Source organism: Sinohyriopsis cumingii, chromosome 4, assembly GCF_028554795.1.
Source record: "Sinohyriopsis cumingii isolate HCF-2022 chromosome 4, ASM2855479v2, whole genome shotgun sequence".
NCBI lineage: Eukaryota > Metazoa > Mollusca > Bivalvia > Unionida > Unionidae > Sinohyriopsis > Sinohyriopsis cumingii.
Window position 1 is genome coordinate 53720449 of NC_142964.1, and position 17182 is coordinate 53737630.

Below are 17182 nucleotides of genomic sequence, written 5' to 3' on the forward strand. Positions count from 1 at the left end.
ATGCACAACTTCATTAGAAAAAGCGCGTTATTAAAAATTATTATCGATGTAATTGGAAAATGAGGGTTCAGTCAATAAACAGCCCAGTTCCCTAACGCCGCTCACCCCTCCCCCCCATGATTTTCTCAGTGTCAAAGCAATTTTTTTCAATTTTTTAAGGTCCCTTGGTAATCTGCACCTTCGCTTATAATGTGGTCTCTATTTGTGGACCCGATTGTGTGCCAGTTGTTGAGGGAGAGGTGTACTTGGTCCTGTATAGATATGGGTAGTATTGAAGTGTCAACCTTTTTACAGATTGTAACTAAAACGATGATGCATGAACTTGCTACTTTGAGAACTTTTATTGCAACCCTTGTTTTACAGTTCCTAGTTAGGGATCTGTTTTTAACCCCTGGCGACAAGTTAACATGGCAGGAGGTAGTAGCCTACTGCTAAGCTCTGTAGCGTCAAGGTCATGCATGATACACTAAAGTGGGTGGTATTATAGAAAGGTAGACAGATGTAGCTCTACAATGATACCAAATAATCTGAAGTTCTAGTTGCACTACAAAATACAGAGGGAGAAACCTCATTTTTTGAACCCGATTTTTTGGTCTTAGATCTAAGGCAGACCAGTATGAACTGCAATCAGAAAAATGAACCTTTGCAAAAAGTAGGATAAGATGGGCATTTGGAATAAAGTGGTCTCAATATGAAAATAATGGGTCTGTTAACTGATTCGGCTCCAATCCTGTCTGTAGGTGTGATGAGGCTGTACCCTATTTCCAAGGTCTGCAGCATCAAGGTCATTTAAGATACACCAACATGGGTGTAAAATGATGCTAAATAATCTAGAAGTTCTAGTTGCACTACAAAATACAGAGGGAAAAACCTTTTGGACCCTATTTATATTTTTTTTTTCCACCCAAAATTCGCTCGCGGTCGGAATGCGATTTTCTGTCTGGATTTTAGACCTTTTGGCCTCAGATGTAAGACAGACTGGTCTGAACTGCACACAGACAGGTGAACCTTTGCAAAAACTAGGATAAGGTGGGCATTTGGAATAAAGAGCAGTCTCCATATGAAAATGATGGGTCCATTATGCAAAAAAAAAAAAAAAACTCCAACTTTTACCCTTCTACTCATGTGCAAGCAAAATAACCAATGGAAAATGATGTTTCTAATACAACTAGGCATTAGTCTCATGGAAAATCTGTTGAAAGCCAATGTATTCAGAAATAGCCCCCCAAATGTATTTCCTACACGCATTTCAGGCGAAAACGACAAAAACTTCTGGGGGCTGGATGAGTTAAGCAAGAAAAAAAGAACTCCAACTTATACCCTTCTGCTCATGTGCAAGCCAAATAGCTAATGAGAAAAGATGTTTCTAACACAACTAGGCATTAGGTTATTGGAAAATCACCTGGAGTTAATGTGTTAATGGGTGCATTTTGATGACGTCACCAGATTTGAATATTCCTTGCATATGTAATCACTTGTGCATTGACATTGCACATAAGTTACAAATTTAGCCATTCTTTGACAATTTGTAAACAAAATCAAAAATCCTTGTTAATACATTAACCCCTGGCAACGAGTTAACGTGGCAGGAGGTAGTAGCCTACTGCCAAGCTCTGTAGCATCAAGGTCATGCATGATACATCAAAGTGGTTGGTACTTTAGAAAGGTAGACAGATGTAGCTCTACAATGATACCAAATAATCTGGAGTTCTAGTTGCACTACAAAATACAGAGGGAGAAACCTCATTTTTTGGACCCGATTTTTTTCCACCCAAAATTCGCCTGTGGTCGGAATCCAATTTTGTGTCCAGATTTTAGACTTTTTGGTCTTAGATCTAAGGCAGACCAGTATGAACTGCAAACAGACAGATGAACCTTTGCAAAAAGTAGGATAAGATGGGCATTTGGAATAGAGTGATCTTGATATGAAAATAATAGATCTGTTAAGCAAAAAAAAACTGTTAGAAAAAACAATGTTTCTAACACAACTAGGCATTAGGTTATTGGAAAATCACCTGAAAGTTGATGTCTTAGGATGTATTCAGAAATAGCTTTCAAAATGTGTTTCCTACTCAAATTTCAGACGAAAATGAGAATAACCTCCAGGGGTTAATGTGTTAAACAGTTACCAAAATTTAAAAAAAAAATTCATTGAGCCAATTTTGAGAAATTTGAGGGTAAATATATGGGTGGGGGGAATAATGCATGCCATAAAACAGTATTTCCCTTGCGTCAGGGACGTATGCTGATGAAAATTGACGCACACGTTTTGTTCCCCATATCTCGTGTGCTCTCACGTGATTTCCATTGAGCTCAGCAAGATGTCATCCAGACGTTTAATCTCAATGCTTGTTGCACTAGAAAGTGATCTCCAGATTAAAACGATGTGCACTAAAAAACATTAGCGAAGAAAGTGAAAGAAGCAGAAAACAAAAGAGTAACTGTGGATCTAACTTTAATGAAAAATGGAGAAAATAATTCCCATGACTGGAATAAGGCACATCCATTAGAATTACCGTTGTGACTTCTGATCGCATGAGTGCGAAGACTGCACAAGTGAATAATCATTTCGTGACAGGGTTTAAGAAATTTTAAAAATCTGCCCTCGTTCACCACAAGATATCTGGAGAACACATTATCACCCAAGACATTCTTTCACAACAAAGAAATCAGTAAACTTGTAGAGACAAATGCGTTATTTGGATTACAAAGTTGGGGGGTCATTGCAGATTTTGTTGGTTTTTAACTTTGCTGCAATAAAAGAAAGATCCTAAAGTTAAAGTGTAACTTATTAGAAAGAAGATGAATCATTAGCCTCTTTGATTTTGGACAGTTGTGTTCTAGGACGAAGTACAATGAAACCAATGATAGTACACATTTTATGACATGCAGTAAATTAACTGCCATTTGGTTAAAAAGATTTATTAGGCTTTTTGTACTGGCTTGTATGTAATGTGTTGGTCTATAATATTGCTACAAAAAGACCTTGAAACTAAAAGAAAAATGAACAAATAAAATTATTCTTTGAATGGACAATGCATTTGTTTGTTAATTGTGCATATTGGTTTATTTGTATGTTTAGAGAGAAAAATAGTATGTTGTATAAGTTGCAATATCCTATTTCAAGCTGAAAAAGTACGGGTCAGATGAAAATTTGTCAGTACAGTTTTAACCCCCACATTTTTTATTTGACCCCCAGTTCTGACACCAGGTTTGGTTTTTTTACCCTCAGTTTTACTCCCCTGGGAGATACTGCAGAAAATCTTTACTTTTCACATGGGCACTAACATCCACTCTTTAAAGAGATTTGGCATGGACCCTTCTTTGAGTTCTTATCTCTGGGGATATGTTTGACACATGAAGTAAGTCTTGCTGAACACATTTTGAGTTCAACAGCTCATGAATAGTTTCACCTTGGGGATCTGTTAGTAGTTGGAAAAGTTTAATGAAAATTGTTTGAGTTGATTTCAATAAATTTGAGGATTACATATATGGGGAGCTACATGTGTAAGATAATTGAATCTGACTTATACAGGAGCTATAACATCTCATCTTTGACAGGACCCATCTTTGATATTTTGCCTCTGAGGATAAGTTTGACACAGGAGAGAAGTCTTCATAAACTTTATCGAGAGGAATCAGCAAAATATGGGACAACTTATGGGTAATGGATAGAAAAAATGCATACAAAGTGGATCGATCGATGGATTTTGATTTTGACCACTGTTTCAGAGTTCCTTGTAAGCTATCTGTTCCAGCAGTAGAAACATTTTTTTTTTAAATTGTCAAGAATATTTCAAGAAATTTGGAGATAAATACAGGGTTCCCACACTAGCGGGAGAAATGATATTTTTTTCCCCGACCATGAAATGTCCTTGAATTTCCTAAATATTGATGAAAGTTGGGGAAAACCCGGGAATTTTTCGCCACCACTTGATGCCCAAAACAATCACATAATTGAGTCATAAATAAACTGAGTTAAATTTATCGAGTTCTAACCAAAATTTTGGGAGGGTGCAGTATGGGTCATTTGGGTGCTTGCAATAAACATATATGCTGAGTGAATCCAAACGCTCAGTGGATTAGATTCATCTAGTAGACTTTTATTTTCAAAGCTTGATATCTGTATCTTTCTTTACATTGAAGGTATGAAAACCAGGCTAGCATCATAAGAGGCCAACATGGTGGTGGCAAAGCGTAGCGTTTACCGGATCCTAGCAAACTTAAACGTTGTCAAATCAAGTCATACTTGCATGAAATCAAAGTGAAAATTCCTAATTTTCTCAGAAATTGTGAGTATTAAAATCGTTAATGTTTTTAATCTGCTGAAAGACAAGATAAAACCATGGCGTTGCTGAAATGTGACCTGATATTTGCATTGCTAGTTGCATTAGTACACAAATTTCACAACCCACATTTTCAAATGTTTTAGAGAATTTTTTTTAAAAAAAAATATTAAATGAAAGTCATATACTGGTTGTAATTAAAATTAAAAAATGAAAGAACTCAAAATTCTCCATATTTATTCCAAGAACAACTTCCGGAGTTTTGTTGTATCACATGATTACCACGCTGATATGAATCAGATTGGTCAGATTGTTGCAACAGCGACAAGCTTCGTGTCATTGTTCTCAAGATAAATATGTTGAGAATTATATGCTCTTTCTGGCTTTTGCAAAAGATATCTGACTTTCATTTAATATAATTGAATTTTTGTTCAACAACATTAAAAAGGAGTGTGTTGATGATGTCACATGACTATTGGACTTCCAATAGCGTCGTTTGAGATTTATGAAGTCATGTGACTAGTAAATGGTGAGTACCGGGTCAGGTTTCATCTATGCCGTAGTTTCGTCTAGTCTGTCAGCAGAATAAAGACATAACGATTATCATACTTGCCATTTCTGAGAAAATTAATCATTTTCCTATCGATTTCATGCAGGTATGAGTTGATATAAGTTTAAATTTGCTAGGCCCGATGGTAAGCAATTTCCATATGCCGCTACCGGATGGTGGCGGCAAATTCCAAATTTTCGATATGCAATTGCATTGACCCCACACCCCAACATAAATGTCCAAATGTGATAAATGGGATGGGAATATTTGGAGGAAATCCAGATTAGAAAATGGACCGCTATTTGTTTTTAGCCAAATTTGTTGTCCAAAATGTTGAATCTCAGAGCTGAAATGAGAAATTAGCGTCCCTTGTATTATGTATTAAAAACCGATACAAGTCCTTGCATCAATACAGATTTGGGGACTTGTTTAACGAATTACAAGAAAACAAGTTGATTTTACAGAAAATTCAGTCCTTGTTTATACAACAATATACAGTTTTGAAGATCATTTGTCAAAATTTAAATCAATCCTTTTTAAAATGTTTTTTAAATGACAGATTTTTAACTAGATTGTCGGAGATTAGGTTCTTTTAAAACTCTTGTTTGGGATTTTATTGGCACAGATAAATTCAGGGTTTAACTCTTTTTGTTATGAGACAGGATTCTAATTCATTGCTTTTATTGTTTTTTTATACTGTAATAGGAAATGTTTACTTAGTATAAGATGCATATATATATATATATATATATATATATATATATATATATATATATATATATATATATATATATATAATTCTTTAGAATTAAAGGTTGAAATTTTTTTAAACTAATTTATGTTCATTATGTTGTTCCCACTTAGCAACATAATGCAGGTCACTAAAATTATTCTGTAAATTGAAATGACTTTGCATGCCAATTTATAGGAATATAATCAAACTTGTTTTGTGTGATAAATTTTGTGGTTTTGTACATGATCATCTTTTCTGAATTAGATGTTTCGAAGAATCTTGAAAGGGAAACATCTTTAGATTTAGAAAATGCATGTTTTATAATCTAAAATGTTCTTTAATTCCATTCAGTAATGGTCATATGTGAACCTTGAAAAAATTAATTTCATAGTAGATATACCCTGGAAATGACTTGGAAATTTATCTTTAGGAAAGTGCGGGAACCATGTACATATAATAATAATAATAATAATGAGGACTTTGTATAGCGCCTAATCTTTAGAAGCTCTAAGCGCTTTACAACATTAGACGACACCTATAACATAAAAAAAACATAAAATTATATTATTACAACAACAAAAAAACACCATGAAGTTAAAAAAACAAAATGAAAATATTTAAGGTAGGGAACATTATTAGGTCTTTAAGTTTGTTCTTGCAGTCGAAATAAGTGAGTTTTAAAAGCACTCTTGAATGGGATCACTGTGTCTTTGTGTCTAAGTTCAATGGTCAATTCATTCCATGTTGCTGGGCCCTGGTATGCAAGAGAACGTTGACCATATGACTTCATTTTCATAGTGGAAATAATGAGTATACAGTTGTCAGAAGAGGAGTGTAAGTATCTTGCTGGTGTGTACACATAGGTGAGGTCGGACAAGTATGTTGGACTAGAGTCCATCACTGAAACGTAGCAAAGAGAACAAATTTTGTGTTTCATTCTGGATCGAATGGATAGCAGTGTAGGGTACAGAGCAGTGAGGAGGTGTGCTCTGATCGTGGTACTCTAATTATGATCTGAGCAGCTGTGTTTTGAACGTTTTAAAGTTTCTAGAGTAGATATTGAGATGAACCAGACAGAATTGAGTTACAATAGTCCAGTCTTGAAAGTTGGCATTGCTGATATTTATTGTTTGAGGTAAAGGATGTGAATGAGAAAGTCTTTGTGTTGTGATCAGAATGGCCTCAGTGTTATCATCATTCATCTGCAGCTTGTTCCATGTCATCCATGATTTCACATCAGAAATGCACCTCTCTACACCTTGGATGGTAGCATCAACTTCAGTTGGGTGGCTAGATTTGTATATTTGGGTGTCGTCAGCATACAGTTGGTGAGACACTGGATGAGGATCTATGACACTTGAGAGCGGCTGAGTGTATAGAATGAAGAGAACGGGTCCAAGAACAGACCCCTGTGGAACACCACAACACAAATTAACTGGGCTGGAGTGTATTCCAGACACAATTTGTGTCCTGTTGACCAAGTAGGACTTGAACCACAGTAAGGCTGTATCATGAATGCCAAATACATGCTAGAGATGGTGAAGTAATATATCATGGTCTGTTGTGTCAAATGCTGCAGACAAATCAAGGAGGGTGAGGACTGTAATCTTTCTGCTATCCAAAGCAAAGAGAATGTCATTAAATACTTTTAGAAGAGTAGTTTTAGTACTGTGGCAAGGGCGATATGCAGATTGTACATGGCTAAAAAGACTCTGAATTCAGATGAGATAAAAGCTGGGATAAAACAACCTTTTCTAAGATTTTTTTATATGAATGGGAGATTAGAAACTGGTTTCTTCAGCAGAGGCTTTACAGTGGGAGTTTTGAAAAATTATGGGAATTCCCTGGACGAGAGAGAGGTATTGATAACATCAGTTAGTGATGGCAATACTGGATCTAAGCACTCGAGTAGCAGTGATGATGGAATTCGATCAAGTTCACATGACTTTGGTGCACTCTTCATCACAATTGTATGTACTAAATCCATAGAGACCGGTTCAAATGCTGCTAATGGTTGCTGCTGAAAGTCTGTATCCCAACTGTATGGTGATGATGAGTCAATTGAAATTGTGTTGTCAAGCTTATCTCTAATGGTTTGTACTTTGTCATGGAAGAAATTTGCAAACAGGTTTAGAAGGTCGACTAGAGAGAAGGTAGTTGGAAGTAGTGTACATTTGTTCCTTGTCATTAGCTTGTTAGTAATCTCGAAGAGCTCTTTGCAGCAGGAAGCTTCCATGATCTTTATAGTGTAGTGGGCTGATTTCACTGCATGTGACATTCTTCTTAGCGGCTTCATAGATTTGCTCATGAATAGTGACTCTCAGCTTTACAGCAGTCTCTTTTAACAGTGCGAAGCTGGTCCTTACCACTGCTATACCATGGAGAACACTTTTGAATTGATACTTTGCACTTGGTGGCTGGGGCATGTTTGTCAAGCAATGAATGTATGCATTTATCGAGTTGTTCTGCTGTAGGAGGTGGGCAAGTTGTTAGGTTTGCTTGGATGTCATGCATTAGTTAGGTTCTATTTATCATACGGAAGTTTCTCGTAGTAGCAAATAAAGGTGGAGGGTTAGGGACTGATATGTCAAGATGGCATATAATGCAGAAGTGATCTGATGCAAGTTCATGGGATACCATGGAGAAACTTAGAATATTATCATCAGGTCTATGAAGAATCCAGTCTAACTGACTGTTTGAGGTTGAAAACATTAATGGAATCTAGGAGTTTTGATGTGTTTGGGTTTCCAGGACAGTCAAAATGAAAGTTGAAATCTCCAAGAATAATCAGGTTGCCACCTATCGAATTTCCATACTGCCTGAGATTTCGGAAACTTTCTATTCTGTCAATATTTTGTACTCACTGAATCCCTACTTAGACAATTTTGATTTCAACACATGTTGGACATTTTCTCTTTAGGAATATGTTCCAATAGTGGGAAATGTTTGAAGAAAATTTGTGAAGCCAATTTTGAGAAATTACAAGTAAATATATGATGAGTTACAACACATGCCTTAAGAGGATTAAATCTTGCCATGTAAACCCCCTCGTAAATGAGCTTTGACTTGGACCCATCTTTGAGATTTTATCTCTGGGTATATGTTCAATTCATGAGAGAAGTTTTCACCAATTTGATCGAGAGGGATCACTGAACTAAGGGGCAAGTTATAGGTATCTGTTACCAAAAAAAATGTATTGATTCTATCAATATTTGGTATTAACTGAACCCCTATTTAGACAATTTTAATTTGATGAGCTTTGTCAGAACTTCTTTTTGGGGGTCAAACATATTCCTTGATAGAAACTAATTGGAGGATCAATATCAAAATGAAGTGAGGATGAACTGTTTGGGTCCAGTAATAGACTTGTGTATTTATTCTTTCTTTGTTATGGTTTCAATGTAATTTACATGCATTTCTCATAATTGGCTTGACAAATTCTCACTACATTTTTCCTACTCTTGTTGAAAATTCCAAAGTAGAACTTTCATTGAAATCAAATCGTAGGTGTTCATTAGGTGGAAATTCTTTATAGAATCAGATCACTGTGCATCTTCTTTTGTGGTCAGAAATAACCCTAGAGAAATAATCTGAATGATGGGTCCATGTCAAAATCATTTAAAGATAGGATATTTCATTTGTGGTTTTGATAGATATATTTATATAGCTTTAACTCTCAGTCAGCTGGGCGAATGTTTTTGTAACATTTCCTTCTGTTGGAGCACATGCATAACTAGAAACTGTCAGAGGGTCACAGATGAAAATTCTTTTTTAAGTTTTAGGAAGAGTTGATGTATACGAAAATTTTAATAGAATCTGTCATCTCTTTGCATCCAGCTTGATATAGCTGGTACCAGTTAGACCACTTGCGGTGCTGTGATTGAGGTAGGCTAATTAATTTGTCTTAACATATTATACAGCTCAGTATGAAAAGCCAATAGCTGTGAATGCCCTTTAGAGCAATCATATTTGGAGAATTTTTGAATAATAAGTGATAACCTTTTCCTTAATGGATCAGGAATAAGGAATGCAAAACCCACTTGATGTCAAAATGTTTGAATCCAGAATAAATAACTGGTTACTTATTCCTTATTGAATTGGTAATAAGGAATAAGTAACCAACTTTATTTCCCTCTATTGAAATTAAGTTGATTACCTATTCTTTTAAACCTTGTATACTCCAGGGCAGAGCTACAGATAGCCGAGGCCACGCGGCAAGAACAGAATCATGTTGACTTCCTCAGCTCTGTTCTCTTGGCTACTGTAAACCACAAAGAGGGAGTACAGGTAATGCAGTTTGTATCATAATATCAATATGTATAGTTCAGGTAACAATATAATTATATATAGAAATTATGGTTAGGGTCATAATATCCATATGTATAGTTTGGGTAACAATATCATTATATATAGTAATTATAGTTAGGGTCATAATATTAATATGTATTGTTTGGATAACAATATCATTATATATAGTAATTATAGTTAGGGTCATAATATCAATATGTATAGTTCAGGTAACAATATCATTATATATAGTAATTATAGTTAGGGTCATAATATCAATATGTATAGTTTGGGTAACAATATCATTATATATAGTAATTATAGTTAGGGTCATAATATCAATATGTATAGCTCAGGTAACAATATCATTATATATAGTAATTATAGTTAGGGTCATAATATCAATATGTATAGTTTGGGTAACAATATCATTATATATAGAAATTATAGTTAGGGTCATAATATCCATATGTATAGTTCGGGTAACAATATCATATATAGAAATTATAGTTAGGGTCATAATATCATTATGGATAGTTAGGGTAACAATATCAGTATATATAGTAATTATAGTTGGGGTCATAATATCATTATGTATAGTTAGGGTAACAATATCATTATATATAGTAATTATAGTTGGGGTCATAATATCATTATGTTAAGGAGATTCATTTATGGTTTAAGTATTTCTTTATATCATATCATACAGATTCCAATAACATTGGAATATTGCTGAGGTGTCTATTTACAGGCCAGATTTCTACCTCCATGCACCAAGGTGGCTAAGCGATCTAATTTGCTCACCTTTACCAATCACTGCCAGCTTACCTCTGTCTGTGTGGGTTCGAGTCTCGGACTCCGCCAGTGTAGATATTTTGAGAAAGCTTGCTAGTAGCTTCCCATGGGTTGATGGTTCCTACTGGAGTTTTCCCAGGTTCTTTCTCCATCGGTTATAATGGCCTTCATGAATTGCCTCTTGTTTGCTGCTGTTTAACTTGCCTGTATAAAGTAAAGAAGAGCTATTAATCAACCCCCAGTGGTGGCATCTGCACATAACAACATATGTGTATGTACAGCCTCAATGCATCGCAACTATTCATTTTTTCCTAGATCCTATACATCTGTTTGGAGTATGTTTCATAGTACCATCCCCCTCCTGGGGAGGGGACTAGCTTTATATATTCACTCATGCACACACACACACATGAATTGTAAAATTTTGTGAGTGGGTGCATCCCTGTGACCATATTTTCTGCTGACTCGAATTGAATTTTGTGTTTAAATTGATTTCTCAGGCACTGTTCATGCTAGAAACATAAAACTAAGTACCACACCAATACAAACAAAAAGGTCACTCTGACCCAAATATCTTATTTTACTGGCTTAGGTTTATGTTTCTGTGTTTGCTTTTGACATATTTGTTTTTTGAACCTGGTATAAGTCACTCTGATCTATTCTGATCCATATTTCATGCTTTAAGTTTATTCTCAAGCACTGTTCATGTTAAAATCATTAAACTAGATTGGTATGCATGTCTGGTAGCACACCTCCAGAACAAAAAGGTCATTGTGATCTATGGGATATATATAAATGATAAAGGTTAAGTTTTGTGTTTATTTAAAGACTACACAGGTGTTTTGCATGCTGTGCATCTAGAATCCTTATACTTCATGAGGGGATGCATTTTGTTGAACTCTCTTATTGCAGATATAGGTTTCTACAGCCTACAATTTGCAGTTCACTGAATTAATTTTTGTGTTTGATGTTCATTTTTTAGGCACTGTTGATTCTGAAATCATCAAATTGATGATGCATCTTTGTTATTATCACACCCTTTCAGTAAAAGTGGCTCACCATGCCCAATATTTCATCTTGTACTGGCTTTGGTGAGAGAATGTATCTTCATACATGCTACACCATTTATTGCAATAAGAGGACATTGTGACCTATATTTCATGCTGCAGTGACTTTGAAATTTTGTTTATTGGGTGCTGTTTATGTTATAACCATGAAACTTTAAAATTGGATGCAACTCAGCTGTCAGTACACCCTTTCAATCAGAGACGGTCACTCTGAGCTACAGTTTATGCTTCACTAATACAGTAATACCTCGAACATTCGCGAGGTTAGGTTCCAGAACCAGTCGCGGATAAGGAGGAATCGCGAATGTTTGGTACGAGTCACTAAAACTGCTAATAAATGCTTATTTCTAGGGTTTAAACCCTAAATATGACCCAAAGCATGCTCCCAAAGCACTTTCATTTCATTTAAAAGTTGGCTTATTACATTACCCTTAAAAAGAGAAATAAATGGTTGACGTAAAAATAGAGTACAGTATCGCCTAATGGGTATTTGCCACACTAGCGCATTTACAGTACGGTACATGTATACATGTACTAATATTACCCCTATACTAATTCATTGGCTGCCGTTTTCTTTTGCACTCACAGTAAGGTAAAACCAAGTAACGAATGGGACTGTAAACTTAATGACTGACGTTTTCTTTGTCATTGTCAGGAAGGTAAACTAGGTAAACTTCATATGTCACAGAAGTCATATAACGAAGGTACAATTCAATAAAATAAAGAAAACATATACATAGAGGGTACCAATGAAAATTTCACGAATCCAGAAATGCGAATGCACGAGGTATTACTGTATTAAGTTGTGAATTTGTGTTTAGCTCATTTTCACATACAATTTAGCATTGCTGTATGCATCCTAGCATACAGAGATATCTGTTTCTGACTAGTGCTGTAGGAAGTAGAAATAAATATTAGTATTCATTGTCAAACTTTCCACATTAATAATGTATTTGTAATGGGTTTACCTCAAGATGTAAATTGTGTGTATTGTTCTTATGAAAGAGTAGGAATTGAGGGAACTTGATACTTTTATGTATCAGTATTCATCAGCAAACTTTCATTATAATAATGTATTTTGTAGTGGGTTTTCCTCAAGAGGTAAGTTGTGTGTATTATCCTTATGAAAGAGTTGAAAATTATGGGGACTTTATCATTTTTGAGCAAGTCCTCAGCAGTAATGGGTAATCTAGGAAGTTTCTGATGCAGGAACTATGCTTCTAGTATACTGTATGTCACTCTGAGGTTTCACAAACCCAATAAATTCTGGCTTCTGGGAATGGGCAATAATAATAGCTTCTTTGGAAGATTTTAAGAATAATTTGACAAGAAAAATTCTCTGGTTTTCATCACCGTATTTTAATAACTCTACTTGTAATATCATACCAGGGAATGGTAAAAAAACAAAAATAAATTGTATGCCTTGTTACCAGGCCAGTATTTCTTAGATTTCCCATTTTCATCTGAATTTAGTTTCTCCATGATAATAGTCTACAGTGGCTGCTGGAGACAACTGAAAGTTTCATAGCAGTATATAATTGTCAACTACAGTCTGGTTTTTGTCAGTCTTCCTATCCCCTCAGAGACCCCCAAATGTTTAATCTAACATTACAGTCTGGTTTTTATCAGTCTCCATATCCCTCAGAGACCCCCAAATGTTTAATCTAACATTACAGACTGGTTTTTATCAGTCTCCATATCCCCTCAGAGACCCCCAAATGTTTAATCTAACTCCAAGGTTTTTTTAATACTTTCAATCATGCACTCCTTAATTGAAATCTAATGTGAAATGTCTAATGAATGGAACTTTAAAAATATATTTAGCATATAAAATTATCAGCTGCTTTTGCTGTTTGTTGTAGAAATCCCTGTTGTCTGTTATGGAGTACTTGAAAGAAGAACTACAAAAGGAATTGCAGTGATTATCTTCTTTATGAACTGAGGAATACTGGAGAGAACATGTATCACTGAACATCTCATTGCTGACTAGTGGTGTGATAGTAATTGAAGATTAGTCAGAGAAACCAAATGACCAGGCATTTGATTATGATTTTTGATAATTAATCATAAACATTTTCTGTCACATATTTTTTCAACCTTTAATTTTAATGTTTTAGTCCGTTGCAAATGAACATTTTTTTAGATCAGTGATAATCCAAATCAGACACTGTTATTGGTGGTCTCCAGGATAAGCCCCAAGTTTTTAAGATAAACTGGTGACAGTGATAACTGTGTGAATATATTGACACATATTATCTTTGAGTACCATGTTTCACATTTTTTCCGTACACAAATATATAATTGTTCATTTCATAGTGCGAGCAATTATATGTAAAATTATTATTTTGGAGTACTGGCAGTGTACGAAAAATGAAGGAATCAGATCCAGTAATGTCCATGTGACACAATATTTGATGACCTAACAGTACTAATGTACAAAATAAATGTGCAGTTTTTGTCTCATTCTGCTCTCAAAAATGCAGTTACAAGAAAAAGGAAAATTACTCCAGAAACTTTTGTTGATATTACTGAATGAGACAGGAGAGAAGGCTAAAACAATAATGTTATGTCAGTGTGCAAGACATGTATTCAGAGCATACTTTCTTTTAACTGTAATGGTGTGTTATACTGGTAAACTGATTAAGATGATCAGTATGTGTGTTATACTGGCAAACTGATTAAGATGATCTCTCTGTTTTACTGGCAAACTGATTAAGATGATCTGTCTGTGTTATACTGGCAAACTGATTAAGATGATCTCTCAGTGTGTTACACTGGCAAACTGATTAAGATGATCTCTCTGTGTTATACTGGCAAACTGATCAAGATGATCTCTGTGTTATACTGGCAAACTGATTAAGATGATCTCTATGTTTTACTGGCAGACTGACTAAGATGATCTGTCTGTGTGTTATACTGGCAAACTAAGATGATCTGTCTGTGTTATAATGGCAAACTGATTAAGATGATCTGTTTGTGTAATAATGGCAAACTGATTAAGATGATCTGTGTTATACTGGCAAACTAAGATGATCTGTCAGTCTTACTGGCAAACTGATTAAGATGATCTGTGTTATGCTGGCAAACTGACTAAGATGATCTGTGTTTTGCTGGCAAACTGGTTAATATGATCTGTCTGTGTGTTATACTGGCAAACTGATTAAGATCTGTGTTATGCTGGCAAGCTGATTAAGATGATCTGTGTTATACTGGCAAACTGACTAAGATGATCTGTGTTTTGCTGGCAAACTGGTTAATATGATCTGTCTGTGTGTTATACTGGCAAACTGATTATGATGATCTGTGTTATACTGGCAAACTAAGATGATCTGTGTTTTGCTGGCAAATTGATTAATATGATCTGTGTGTTATACTGGCATACTGATTAAGATGATCTGCCTGCATTATACTGGCAAACTATGATGATCTGTGTTATACTGGCAAACTGATTAAGATGATCTGTTTGTGTTATACTGGCAAACTAAGATGATATGTCTGTGCATTATTATTTATAGGCATTATTTATTCATAAATTGTATGCAGCAGTATGAGTCTCTGTTGTCAAAAAATAAAGTGTAACTTGTATTCTTACAGCAACACTAACCTTATTTCATGTACATTAAAAAAGAAAAGAACTCACTATTTTTTTATTGAGTGCATTTGTTTGTGATTGTGCAAGAGAGGAAGCAGTGATGTGGCAGTGTGTAAGAATGTTTGCACTCAGAGCAATTTTTGCTTGTGCTTTTGGAGAAAGAGAGAGGTTGTCTGTATTATTCAATTACCTGATGATTGTGATCTTCCTCATGTACAAGGATACTTCTGTATTCCATTGTCAATCAACACTCCTGTACAAATAGTTCATTTATTTTTATTTTTTGCGATAATATTCATTGTTACATGAGCCACATGGCTTTGTAGTGTTATTTACATGCTAGTTAAATACTCTAAGAGCTTTGGTCAGGTTATTCCAGTTGACACCTTATTTGAGGGCAATACCAGTAGGTGAATGAAGCTATCCATGTGGAAAGGAAAATCTGTCACTGAGCTATGAAGCCATTGTCCAAACATATATATTGTAACAAGTGATGACATCCATGACTTTCCTTCATAAAGATAACATTTGAGTAGAGTATTGCAGAATAGATTCTCAATAAAATATTAATTTAATGTGTAAGTATCGAAAATGGCATTACAACTGTTGTTTTAAAACAAGAAAACTATACTGTGATGCTGTGTGAAGGTGTTGATCTGAGTAACGAGTAATCATTAACCATATAAGAATTGAATTCACCGAGTCAATGACTTTTGCATTTACAATAAAAAATGAAAAGGGTTTTGTATTTTATTTTTGTATTAATGAATCAATAAAACCTGTGGTCAGATGTCTTCATAGTAGCATATACTGAGGTATAATTTTTGCTGGATAAGAAAACCTCAAATGGTAACCAGACTTGTTTTAAAACACATAAGGTGCTTGATTACAGTGACCAACTTAATAAAGATCAGTCATTGTTTAAGGGTTATGTACTGTAAAGGCCAGTAGTTTCCAAACTTTTTTGGCTGCAGCCTAAAAAATAAATTTTCTTAGTTTCACAACCCTGTTTCCACATTTTGGTTAGTTCTGCCACCCTAATAAAAATCCTTGCAACCCTGATTTGGGTCATGTCCTGAAAGTTGTGAACAATCATGATTTATGGACTCCCTCTAACTGAAGTACAACAAAACATTTTGCTCATCTGCAGCGGATATATTCACGATTCTTTTTACACTTTAACATTATTCTTCATACACACCCATCCTTCTGCAAGTAAGCATGCACACACCTAACTGTTGTTTCTGTGAAGACAACTTAATTCTCTTACATGGTGGTGACCAATGTTGCTTTCTTCAAAACACACACAGCTGTCAAAATGACCATTTCATTCCAGTAAATATAAACTGAGAATTATCATTTTTATTGAAACATTTCTGGCAAAGTTATTTGATAAATCAGTTTCATTACTGTAATTTGGTAATAAAATATTAGCTTTTATTTGTGTTCATTTTATTTTAACCCTAAAAAAAAAAGAAATTATGAAGCAAGGGGAAACAGGTCTGCCGTACAGTTGAAGGTCCCTTTAAAGAATAAATATTGGAAAGCCAACAACAAAACCATGGCTTTCAGTGCCTCCAAAAGACTGACATTTAGTCTACTGTGTCTAGCAGGACATTGAAGAATCATTTGTTCTTGAGCAAATTCATTGCCTGTATACAAAGTCTAAAGATGGAAGTAGTCCCAATTTCCATAGGTTTTGTATAAGGCCCATCCAGGTCAATATGGACTAGCAGCAAGACAATGTCTGAGGGTCTTTATAAGAAAAGTCCTGATCAACCAGTTATCAAACAGGGATCACCAGTAACCTTAGTTGGGTGACAATTACTCTCATTAGTCTGGTAGAGACTCGTGGTGTGACGGCTAGGCTTT

General features: G+C 35.0%; 1 protein-coding gene across 2 annotated transcripts in view; it reads left to right on the plus strand.

Annotated features, from left to right (window-relative positions):
• LOC149801175 (kinetochore protein NDC80 homolog) overlaps positions 1-16750 on the plus strand; it is an 83284-nt gene extending 66534 nt beyond the window's left edge. For both annotated transcript variants that reach the window (XM_089955205.1, XM_089955204.1), the window contains exons 15-16: positions 9754-9856; positions 13581-16750. In XM_089955205.1, the coding sequence (XP_089811331.1) occupies positions 9754-9856; positions 13581-13640 (163 nt within the window). In that variant the 3' untranslated portion in view covers positions 13641-16750. The remainder of the gene's footprint in view (positions 1-9753; positions 9857-13580) is intronic.
• The last annotated feature ends 432 nt before the right edge of the window (positions 16751-17182 follow it).